The sequence below is a fragment of the Staurois parvus genome, unplaced genomic scaffold, assembly GCF_062004578.1.
Source record: "Staurois parvus isolate SC_StPar_1 unplaced genomic scaffold, SC_StPar_1.0 ptg000175l, whole genome shotgun sequence".
Classification (NCBI taxonomy): domain Eukaryota; kingdom Metazoa; phylum Chordata; class Amphibia; order Anura; family Ranidae; genus Staurois; species Staurois parvus.
The window spans coordinates 8,059,514-8,071,786 of NW_028317971.1; the positions used below are offsets into that span (position 1 = coordinate 8,059,514).

At 39.1% G+C, this 12,273-nt stretch overlaps 1 protein-coding gene across 3 annotated transcripts in view; it reads left to right on the forward strand.

Moving 5' to 3' along the window:
• The window catches only part of PFKFB3 (6-phosphofructo-2-kinase/fructose-2,6-biphosphatase 3), a 101,917-nt gene that overhangs the window by 85,071 nt on the left and 4,573 nt on the right, over positions 1 to 12,273 (forward strand). For all 3 annotated transcript variants that reach the window (XM_089676906.1, XM_089676905.1, XM_089676904.1), the window contains exons 2-14: positions 1,675 to 1,800; positions 3,346 to 3,442; positions 3,796 to 3,862; positions 3,947 to 4,021; positions 5,521 to 5,577; positions 5,687 to 5,811; positions 6,245 to 6,452; positions 6,545 to 6,691; positions 7,333 to 7,437; positions 8,078 to 8,207; positions 8,357 to 8,419; positions 10,641 to 10,705; positions 11,967 to 12,128. In XM_089676906.1, coding sequence (XP_089533032.1) covers positions 1,675 to 1,800; positions 3,346 to 3,442; positions 3,796 to 3,862; positions 3,947 to 4,021; positions 5,521 to 5,577; positions 5,687 to 5,811; positions 6,245 to 6,452; positions 6,545 to 6,691; positions 7,333 to 7,437; positions 8,078 to 8,207; positions 8,357 to 8,419; positions 10,641 to 10,705; positions 11,967 to 12,128 — 1,427 coding nt within the window. The remainder of the gene's footprint in view (positions 1 to 1,674; positions 1,801 to 3,345; positions 3,443 to 3,795; positions 3,863 to 3,946; positions 4,022 to 5,520; positions 5,578 to 5,686; positions 5,812 to 6,244; positions 6,453 to 6,544; positions 6,692 to 7,332; positions 7,438 to 8,077; positions 8,208 to 8,356; positions 8,420 to 10,640; positions 10,706 to 11,966; positions 12,129 to 12,273) is intronic.

Below are 12,273 nucleotides of genomic sequence, written 5' to 3' on the forward strand. Positions count from 1 at the left end.
CTCGCCGAACAAGCTAACCCCACCTCTTTGTCATTCAGACGTTATGGGTGACAGGCTTATATCCACTAGCCTATTATCAGATTACATGCTAATTCTGTTCTATATGTTTGATCATCCTGCCCCAGTCTAGTGCATATTAGTCTGAGCTGCTGGATGTGCTCCTTCTAGCTTGGCCATCAAACCAGTTTTATTCACCAGATTGGAAGAAATGCAGCGACTACCCAATAGTAAGTTGGGATAACAATTATGTTGCTCTCATTTTTAACACCGTGTTGTATGGGGGAAAAAAACATACTTTGTCACAGGGGCATTACTTTCTAGACCATTCCTGGACTTGGTCATTTGTCTAGGAAATGTGTAAAGGAGTCGCAACACATCTCTTTGGGTTGGAATTGAAGGTTTGGCTTGTGGTTGTTTAGGGCTGGGTGATTTCTAGAGATATTTATGGTCTGCACTTGCTACTTTTATGTGCCTGGGGCTACTACTGGGATACTTTGGGAAGAGTATTTAATTGTAATTGGCTGGATAGATCTAATTAACACACAAAAAAGGAAGAGGGAAAAGTCATATCAGTGGGATTTCTTTGTTTTCAGTCCTAATGTTCTGTGTTCCTTAGATAAGAGAAACTTAACAGTAAAGAAACTTATTTAGTTACCAAGAAGATCTCCATTGCCCTTCAGCTTGGGTTCACATATATGCGCACCGAATGCCTGTGCAAATCGCATGCGATTTATGTGCGGTGCAATTGGAGCCATACATTTTGTATGGCTTTAATCGCTTCGCACCTGCACCAAAAAGGCGCAGGACCCTTTTTTGGGTTCGCACTAGAATCGGATCGCATGGGAATTCACACCTATGTGATCTGATTCTGCACATCGCACAGCGTTTTGCGGTCTGCTTTCGGGGTGTTGTTAACATACACACCTGCAGCGGTTCGCATGAACGGGGTGTGAGTCTGATGCGGTGCGGAATTCGCACAGAAAACACTGCGAATTCCGCACCACATTAGTGTGAACCAGGGCTCAAAAGGCTATGGTTTTGTTTTTTGTTTTTTTTGTAATACATAACTTGTACTAGATGTCTTTTTTTTTTTATCTGCTTTGTGAGTAAATTGCAAAATGATACTTTTTATATTTCTTTGTAGCAACACGCATGTACGTACGTACGTACATAACTGTCACATAATTACGAACCAAACTAGAATTTAGTAACATGTCTTAATGAAAACCAGTGACTCAAGGAAAAGAAGTGGGATATAGAAGAATCACATGAGCTCTGAAGTTGCGAACTATGTCATTAAGAGACATCAGTAGTAGGAATGGTTTCCCTGTACACTACTTGTTTCTGATAACTCTTCTTTTGTTAGTGTTAATCAAATGCGCCAGGAATGTTGATTGGTGCCAACTTCCTGGCATAGAATAGATATGTGCTCTCTGGGATAAACCAATTATCTGTCCCAATAGCTATGTCAATAGTTCTCACATTTCTTTATCCTGAGGAGAGTTTAGTCAGCTGATTCCCAAACCCCGTGGAGCAGCTCATTGTCTTCTTGTGTAGTTGGCAGCAATCAGGTTTATCACCATGGGCTTCATGTTTGTACATTATCACTCTGTTATTGTAAATATACATTTATATGACATGAAGCTAACGGATGTTTTTCTAATTCTGTTTCAGTTGGTGGACCTCAGTTTGCCAACTCCCCAACTGTGATTGTAATGGTTGGACTACCAGCCCGCGGAAAGACTTACATATCCAAGAAGCTGACGCGTTACCTCAACTGGAGCGGAGTACCTACAAAAGGTGAGCTGCATTTTCCTCAATATATCTTCCTAACATCTTCCCCTGCTTCTTCCATCCAAGGGAAAGATTCATCCACTCACCTATGGCAATGCTAGTCGTTCCTTATTCTCTACATTGCATCTTTAGGGTGGTTGTTTGAATGTAATTGCACAAGGATTGGTTACTTGCAGTTAGGTCCTGAAGTGCAAACTGACTGCATCCAGGGGACACACAGTGATTCCTAACTGCATGTAATTGCTCCATGTGTGGACATTGTTAGCCTGTCATTGATTTGTACATATTTCTTGTCTGGTTGATTGAAAAACCTGGCTGTTTGTGGATCAGAAATCCACTGACCTGCAGATTGAACTACCCTAAGCAGGCATGTGCATAACCTTTTGATATGATGCGATTTTCTTCCTGCAACTACAGTTTGCAGGAAAGAAAATCGCTCTATTACCATCTGCACAGTGCTGATGGGGGGGGGGGGGGAAATTCCTCTGGCAGAGGTATTGTGGTGTTCCGCCATGGGAATCTGTCCCTGGTGGGAGAACATGATTATTGCTAGTGGCTGTAGCTGCTGGCAATAATCGCATGTAAAATTCCGACATGCTTGTTAATCGATGGACTGACTTGGGTACAATCAGCCTGCCTGTACATGGATCAACTCTCAGCCGGTCCCTGCTGAACTGGTCAAGATTTGACCCATTTATGGGTGGCTTAGGACAAAACAGCCTTGTGTTTTTGTTTTTTTTTTTTCCTTCCCAAGCTTTGTTCCAGAATGCAGTGCTTACGAAATTATTAGCCTCTAGTGCTTTTGAATAGCTTCTTATGTAAATACATATTTTTGCAATTCTAATACAGTTCACTGCTGCCATTTTATGACACAGAAATAAACTTTTGCTTTGCCAATGCAAGGCAAAGGAACAGATTTACTGTAGCTCCCACTCCGTAGCAGCACACACTGACCCCCTACTCACGCACCACCTCTGCTCTGTTTAGCCGATAGGAGCAGCCACTCTATGTAGCCGATTGGAGCAGCCACTCTATGTAGCCGATTGGAGCAGCCACTCTATGTGAGCTAGGAGTTGCTAAGGTTGTAGACTACACAGGGGTATGAACTTTTATAAAAGTGTTTGGTACTTGGGCACATGGGTCATGGGTAAGTTCTTTGCTGCTGACAGATGAATGCAGCGACAGGGGAGAGAACAAAGGATGAGCAGCTGGGAAAGGGGGACTAATGTATACCTTTTGCTGCACCCTGCATGAGCAAAGTATAGGTTAACAAAAGTTATGAGAATTCTTGATCGCAAAGTTTTTTTTTATTGAGTGTTTTTCCGTTTCTAAATAAGTTGTTGGGGACTTTTAAAAACAACTGTCCTATATGTTTTTTGTGTCATTTCCATCTCTTCCCCATTGACTTTCTTCCCCATTGACTACTTCTTCCTTTTTTTTTTTTTTTTTTAATTCTTGCTTTATAAAAATGACAGCAATCTGAATTTGAATTATAACTTTTTCTGCACTGAATCTATTAACCATGCATACCAACTTCTTTTGATTTTGCAGTATTCAATGTTGGGGAGTACAGACGTGAAGCTGTAAAAGAATTTAGTTCTTATGACTTTTTCCGCGCTGACAACCAAGAAGCCATGAAAGTCAGAAGGTTGGTGTACTCCTTTTATAGCTTGGTGCTTAGAAATTGTTACAGTCCATCTGTGGCCTCTGACCCTTAAACAAACAAAAAAAAAAAAGCTATTGCACTCATACAGATCAGTCCTCTATGCTGTTTTACACTGTCTGGCTAGAAGGATATGATATGTAAGTAGTAAGGGTGTAAAGCCTGAGGAAATACTTTCTTCCTACCTGCTTTAGGCCAGAGTAATGTTATTCTGTCTGCTTGTTTATAGGAATATGTTAAGAGATTGTCCTTGGGCATTGCTTGTTCCTTTTTTTTCTTTTTTATTTTTTTTTTTATTTTTTTTTAAATGTTTTTTTTTTTTTTTTTTTTTTTCTCAGACAATGTGCCTTAGCTGCTCTCGTAGATGTGAAATGCTACCTGAAAGAGGAAGGTGGACAGATTGCCGTAAGTTCTGGTTCTCTTTGTTCTTTCTCTCTGTGTAGCTGCTTTGAAATGGCACGTAACTAAATTTTGTTTTGTGTCTTCCAGGTCTTTGATGCCACAAATACAACCAGAGAAAGAAGATCACTGATTATTGATTTTGCCAAAGAGAATGACTTTAAGGTTAGTTGACAGAAATGGAACATAGTGGTTTGGAACATAGAGCATTGTCATATATATATATATATATATATTAAAAATTTTTTTTTTTTTTTTTTTTAAAGATGCAATAATTATTGCACTAGTCAAGTTCTCTGTTTTGCTGTGTTTGTCCTGTTTTGTGGGGTTTGTCTTTACTTCCTGTTCCTAAAACACAACAGGAAGTAAGTGGAAATGGGTGGGGAAGTGTATATCCACTCCTAAAACAGGTCATAAATGATATAATCCGCCCAAACCCCCCCGAACACACACTTTTTCCCCAATGTTGTTGTGTTCTCTGGGAGCATTCCCTGCCAGTAGAACACAATTACTGCTGGCTGATATAGCCCCCCAGCAGTAATTGCATGCAAAAACTCATACAGGCTGGTTGTACTGAAGTGGATCGATGGATCAACTTCAGTATAATCAGCCTGCCCATAAATCTCTGTTCTCAGCTGAACTGGCCGAGATTTGATCCGTCTATGGCCGGCTGTAAACAGATGTCATGAGAACTGGTATATCCCACTACCCCTGTTCTGATTTTCATCTCTAAAAGTTTGTCTTTCCCAACTTTTGCTGTCTCCGTGACAGTGGTCACCGGAACAGATTGTGTGAATCTTCACAGTGATGATGGAAATAAAAACTAAAGATAGGTTGCAACTCTTCCACATACAAATTTCCATAGATACACTTTCAGTTGTTAAAGCGAAAGTAAACCTCGAGAGCAGATTCAAAATTTTGGACCCCATGAGGTTTTTGCCCTTTTGCGCAACTGCACAGCATTTGCACATTGACAGACCTTCCTTGCAAAGTGATTCCTTCAAGCACTGCCCTCAGTCACCTCTATTTATTTTTTTATTTTTATTTTTTCCCTGACTTGTTGGTTCCAAGTCATCGGCCTCTTGATTGGCCAGGTCTGGATGACATCTCATGCGCACAGGAGATTCTTCATCCCTGCATAAAACTGTGCCGAGTTTACACTATCCTGTGACTTGGTGTACACTAACAGAAAAAAAAGCTGACAGGCAGGAGGAAGTGATTGTAACCGAAGAGACAGCGATCTACATGCCAGCACTTAAAGCAGTAGTAAACTTGAGCAGAAAAAAAAAATCTTGGCACTGCTTCAGGTTTATGCCATAATATGCTACTATGCATAATATACTAGCACAGTATGACAGACTTGCCTTACAGTGACGTCACTCCCACTTAGGTGCCCAGGAGCAATAGTTGTGGCGCGACTTACTATGTAATCATGAATGCAGAGTGTCACTGTGCATGTGCGGTTGACGTCCTCTGCCATTGCTGTTGCGAATATCTCCTAAATGGTGCACATTTTGAGATATTCATCGTATTTACAGATTAGCTTGATTGTAAGCTTACCTATAGGTACAAGTGCACTCACAGGGTTAATTACCACTTAAAAAAAAACAAAAAAAAAACGAATTGCCAAGCAGTAAGTTTTTTTTGCCTTTTTTATTTTTCAGGTGTTCTTTATTGAATCTGTCTGTGATGATCCATCAGTTGTTGCCAGCAATGTTTTGGTAAGTATATCAAATTAATATTTACCACAAAAGCTAGCCGTTTCCTTTACAGGTGCTATTAAATTGTGTTGGGGATTATTATAATTGTAATGCTTTGTCACAATTGTAGGAAGTTAAACTGTCCAGCCCAGACTACAAAGGATGTTCATCAAAAGCAGCACTCGATGACTTTATGAAGAGAATAAACTGCTACAAGAACATGTATGAACCTCTTGATCCAGATGATCATGACAGGTAATGTCTGAATTTTATTGTCTGCTTTTATTAGCCGAGGCACAAAAATACAATACTACTTAGTGTTCTAAAAATAACTCCACCTACAAACTGTGTAGAAGATACCTTCATCATTGAGTTTACCACACTGATTTATAAGAACAACTTCAAGTAGCATTTGCCACTTTGATTCATGACAACCTATGAACTGTAAAGTAGAAATATCCCTTGTAATATTTTCCCACAATAAGGAAAATGGACGACTTTGCTTATTAAATAATGCAAGATGCAAAGTGCATCAGCCCATAGCGACTAGTCTGTATCCACTATATTGAATCCAGAGTAGTGCAAGACAGATTCTAATGAGTTGTCGTAGGTAGTAAACTTAGTTCTGTAATACTGAATACCGCAGTAGGGTTATTACATTACATTCCGTTTTTGTTTTCTCTTACAGGGATCTCTCTATGATCATTGTCATTGATGTTGGTCGAAGATTTTTAGTGAATAGAGTTCAGGATCATATCCAGAGCAAGATTGTGTATTATCTAATGAACATTCATGTCCAACCTCGCTGCATCTATTTGTGCCGAGCCGGTGAAAGTGAGAGCAACATCAAAGGAAAAATTGGTGGAGACTCTGGGTTGTCCCAGCGAGGCAAAAAGGTAAATATTAGAGCTAGTCATCACAAATAAAATGTGAATTCCATGAAAATGCATACCTGGTGGTTGTAATAGTTTTTTTTTTTTCTTCTCAGTTTTCTATTGCCCTCAAGAAATATATTGAGGATCAGAACTTAAAGGAGCTTAAAGTGTGGACCAGTCAATTGAAGAGAACCATCCAGACTGCAGAAGCTTTGAAAGTGCCTTATGAGCAGTGGAAGGCTTTAAATGAACTGGATTCAGTAAGTAGACCATCTGCATGTCTACATCTACAATGTCTCCCCCCCCCCCCTAATAATTACCTTGTAAATATGACACAGTAAAATTTGCATAATTACATGCAGCTCTGTTCATTCTGCACCTGGAAGTGGGTTACGCTGAGTGGGCATTGGGGTTTTTTTCAACCATATCAAAAGTTAAGTGATTTAAAAGTTCAATTGCTAAAAATATTTGAAATCCAGGTCCTTCTATGTTTGTTTTTTAATGCTTAATATACAACACCCAATAAGGGGTTTTGTTCTGTTGTCCATGGAAATGGATTCGTTAAGCAGTCTCCTTTATCAAAATCTCTGACAAAATTTGTCTGCTCCAAAGCTACAGAAATAAATCTGACTTCCAAACTGTTAATTTTACACTGTAGAAGAAAATCAAAATATTTGCAGACAAATTATCATTCTCCTTTCGGATATGTTGACCAGTGAGCCCCCTGCATCCTTGTAGTGGTTGTGGTAACTCCTACAGTTTTGGGTTGTCATGATATCTTACATTTTAACTAAGTTATTTGCATACCTTTTTAGTCAAGGCACACACTTGGGTAGGACAATGTGATTCATGATTTTATGGTTTCCTTTGTAAATGATACTGAATTTAATCCTGTTTACAGGGAGTGTGTGAAGATAAGACCTATGATGAAATCAAAGAGCAGTTTCCTGAGGAATATGCACTACGTGCACAAGATAAATACTATTATCGCTACCCATCAGGAGAGGTGAGTTTTGTGTGGGTGTGTTTATATTATTTTTTGGGGAAGCCACTTTTTTGTGTGTGTACAGTGCATCCTAATAAGTATTATTTTATGTTAAAAAAACAAAAAAACAAAACACTTCTACATAAGCACTGCCTTTGCCACTCAAAATTGAGCTTTGGTGAATCCTGTTCCCACTGATCACCCTTGAGATGTTTCCACAACTTGATTGGAGTCCACCTGTGGGAAATTCAGTGGATTGGACATGATTAGGAAAGGCATAAACCTATCTATATAAAGTCCCACAGTTGACAGTGCATGTCAGAGCACAAACCAAGCCATGGTGCTAAAGGTGCTTCAGCAAAGTATGGAGGAAAGGCTGTGATACTAATGTACATGTGTAATATTTTTTTTTTTTTTTAATTTCTTTATTTTTACTAAATTGCAAAGATTTCAAAACAAACTGATTTCACGTTGTCATTATGGGGTAATGTTTGTAGAATGTTGAGGAAAAAAATGAATTTAATCCTTTTTGGAATAGGGCTGTAACATAACAAAATGTGGCAAAAGTTAAGGTGTGTGTGTGTGTGTGTTAATGATTCATAATGGAATCACAATACAGGACTAGTAAACTTAATTTTTGCTTTATATTTTTTTTTTTTAGTCTTATCAAGATCTTGTCCAGCGCCTGGAACCTGTCATAATGGAACTTGAGCGACAGGGAAATATCCTAGTTATTTGTCATCAGGCCATTATGAGATGCCTTCTGTCTTATTTTCTGGATAAATCTGCAGGTATTAGAGCATCTATTTTTAGCTATATTAACATTAAACACTGGCTGTATTACACATTGCAATTACCACTTTTATATATATATATATATATATATATATATATATATATATATATTTAATTTCTTTTGCCTTTCAATTTTTTCCCACAGATGAAATGCCATATCTCAAATGTCCGCTGCATACGCTGCTTAAACTGACTCCATATGCCTATGGTAAGTGTTTTTTTATTTTTATTAATTTAGTTGTGAGTATAGTTTCTTTGTAAGTTCTGATTCACACGTGTGGTACAGATTGAAGATCAGGGTTCACAGCTAATTGACACAGTAGCTGTTCACTGGTTCAGGTCAGGGTTACATCAGGTTCAGGATAGGATCAGCTCAGGATTTTATCCTGTTGACACGTCAGGTTTAGAAATGGTTCCGATAGAAGTCAATAGCTTGTAATCCACATCTGAACCGGACATCACTGCTCAGAAATTGTACAGGACTTTTTTTTTTTTTTTAAACCGCACTGGACATACAGTCATGGCCGAAATTGTTGGCACCCTTGATATTTTTCCTGAAAATCAAGTATTTCACACAAAAAAGGTATTGCATTAACACATGTTTTGCTATACACATGTTTATTCCCTTTGTATGTATTGGAACAAATATAAAACAGAGGCAGAAAAGCAAATATGACATAATGTCACACAAAACCCCAAAAATGGGCTGGACAAAAGTATTGGCACCCTTAACTTAATATTTGGTTGCACACCCTTTGGAAAACATAACTGAAATCAGTCGCTTCCTATAACCATCAATAAGCTTCTGACACCTCTCACCCGGAATTTTGGACCACTCTTCCTTTGCAAACAGCTCCAGGTCTCTCTTATTGGAAGGACACCTTTTCCCAACAGCAATTTTAAGATCTCTCCACAGGTGTTCAATGGGATTTAGATCTGGGCTCATTGCTGGCCACTTCAGAACTCTCCAGCGCTTCTTTGCCATCCATTTCTGAGTGCTTTTTGACGTATGTTTGGGGTCATTGTCCTGCTGGAAGACCCAGGATCTTGGACGCAAACCCAGCTTTCTGACACTGGGCCCTACAGTGCGACCCAAAATCCTTTGGTAATCCTCAGATTTCATGATGCCTTGCACACAGTCAAGGCACCCAGTGCCAGAGGCAGCAAAACAACCCCAAAACATCATTGAACCTCCACCATATTTTACCGTAGGTACTGTGTTTTGTTCTTTGTAGGCCTCATTCCGTTTTCGGTAAACAGTAGAATGATGTGCTTTACCGAAAAGCTCTATCTTGGTCTCATCTGTCCACAAGACGTTTTCCCAGAAGGCTTTTGGCTTACTCAAGTACATTTTGGCAAACTGTAGTCTTGCTTTTTTATGTCTCTGTGTCAGCAGTGGGGTCCTCCTGGGTCTCCTGCCATAGCGTTTCATTTCATTTAAATGTCGACGGATAGTTCGCGCTGACACTGATGCTCCCTGAGCCTGCAGGACAGCTTGAATGTCTTTGGAACATGTTTGGGGCTGCTTATCCACCATCCGGACTATTCTGCGTTGCAATCTTTCATCAATTTTCCTCATCCGTCCACGACCAGGGAGATTAGCTACAGTGCCATGGGTTGCAAACTTCTTGATAATGTTGCGCACTGTGGACAAAGGCAAATCTAGTTCTCTGGAGATGGACTTGTAACCTTGAGATTGTTGATATTTTGCCACAATTTTGGTTCTCAGGTCCTCAGACAGTTCTCGTCTCCTCTTTCTGTTGTCCATGCTTAGTGTGGCACAGACAGACACACAATGCAAAGGTTAAGTGAACGTCTCTCCTTTTTATCTGCTTTCAGGTGTGATTTCTATATTGCCCACACCTGTTACTTGCCCCAGGTGAGTTTACAGGAGCATCACATGCTTGTAACATTCTTATTTATCCGCAGTTGTGAAAGGGTGCCAATACTTTTGTCCAGCCCATTTTTGGAGGTTTGTGTGACATTATGTCGAATTTGCTTTCTTTCCTCCCTTTTTTTGTTTTGTCCCAATACACACAAAGGGAATAAACATGTGTATAGCAAAACATGTGTTAATGCAATACGTTTCGTGAGAAATACATGATTTCCTGGAGAAATATCAAGGGTGCCAACAATTTCGGCCATGACTGTATGTGAACAGGCACCATAGGAAGCATAGTTATTTGAAATGTCATGCCGATTTGGATGCGTTTCAAACCACATCCAATTTGCATATATTTGAACAGGCACTCAGTCTTGCTAATTGTAATAAAGGCTTATTTGTACCAGTCCTTTGATGTACTAATGAACATGATACTAAAAAATCCAAACTGATGTGCATGCAGTAAGTCAGTACATTCAGGTCACTTTCAGAACTGAGAAACTGCACACACCTGCTTCTATCTCACAGTTGTTTGTTTGCGTTTTAGGCTGTCATGTGGAGCCGGTCACATTTAGCGTGGATGCAGTTAACACTCACTTTGAAAGACCAGAAGTAAGTAATGTATTTTTTTGGACTTTTTTTTTTTTTTTTTTTTATTGGGTACCCCTGATGAAAAATGAAATCCTAAATTATGCAACAGATGCTCCTCCAGTACACAATTAGGCTTTGTTTACACAGGCTTCATCTGGTATAAAAGTAGTGTGTCCAGTAAGCATTTTGTAAAGTGTTTGGCAAACGTCAGGCAGCTTTGTTTAAGCCTTCTAAAGAACACTTCAGTGGCATTTTGGGAATATTAAACACAGATGTTAATAGGAATGTTGTCACTTTAAACACCCTGCTAGCAGGTTTTCAACAAGATTTAAGTAGTGCAAAAGATTCCGGAAACCTGCAAGCTGCTTATTTTAAAGTGACAATTGTCACTTTAAAATTTTCATTTCTTAAAACTTTATTTCCAAACTGATTGGTACTTTAAGGGTCTATGTACTCAGGCTTAAAAAAAAAACTGCTTCTAGAGGAGTTTAGAGTTTTTGCCTGCAGAAACCGCTCCATATTATCCTGTGTGTCCATGCACATTGAGGCATTTTAGAGGCATATTCTAAGCTCTATGTTTAGAGGCAGAAAAACAAAACCCTTCTGTCTTGTTTGAGAGCAGTTTTCTGACAGAAAAAAATGGCAAGTGCTCCCTAACACCTGTACAAACACACTATATGAGTGTTTGGGCTTTATAAAAAAAAAAAAAAAAGCCAGTTCTTTTGGCAGTAAGTGTGCATGGACCCTAAAACCCCTGAATAAGCTTGCCTTAAGCTCTGTAAATGCTTTGTAAAAGGTTGCTGTATACACTGTTCTTAGAAAAGCGGAAGACTGTGAGAACTGGGTTTTTTGTAGGGTGTGTTTTCTTCTATAAAAAAAAAAAAAAAAGTTCTCATAGGAAGTACCAGGCAGTATGCTGTAGAATCTAGTGCTGTGGAGAAATGAATGGCAATAGATGGGCCAGATCTTTTAGTGACAATACCAGACAGTGACAGATTAGTGTGACTGCTCAAAACACAGGACACGTGTTTATTTTATTTTTTTTCTTATTTTTTTTTTTTTTCAGTTACTTGGTCTTCATTGGTCAAAATATTTTTCCAATCTATTGGAAAGTCTTGTGCGCAGTAGCGTGATGATTTTGCTATAGTTTAAAATTTAACACTTGTATTTCAATAGATGAGTTCAGATATCTGTTTTGAGAAATATGAATAAATTTTAGATTTTCTGTTTCAAATAAAGAAATGCTTATTATTCACCATGGTGTCACTTTGAATTTGTACAGGAGAGCAAGAAAGCCCCTGCACCACTGATGAGACGCAATAGTGTTACGCCTCTTGCCAGTCCCGAACCAACTAAGAAGGCACGAATCAATAGCTTCGAGGATCTTGGTGCTGCTCTATCTGGTTGTGCAACTCAGGAGCCTCCTACTGTACAGGCTACACAGGTCCGTATATTCTAGGACTGGTTTCCAGTTGTTACCTATTTATAAGGGATGTGAGAATGGGAATCAGCAACTAATGTGAATAGCAGGCCTTTCGTTTGCTCTGCTGCTTTCCAAGAGTCCCAGGGAATGTGAAAATCTCCCTGGA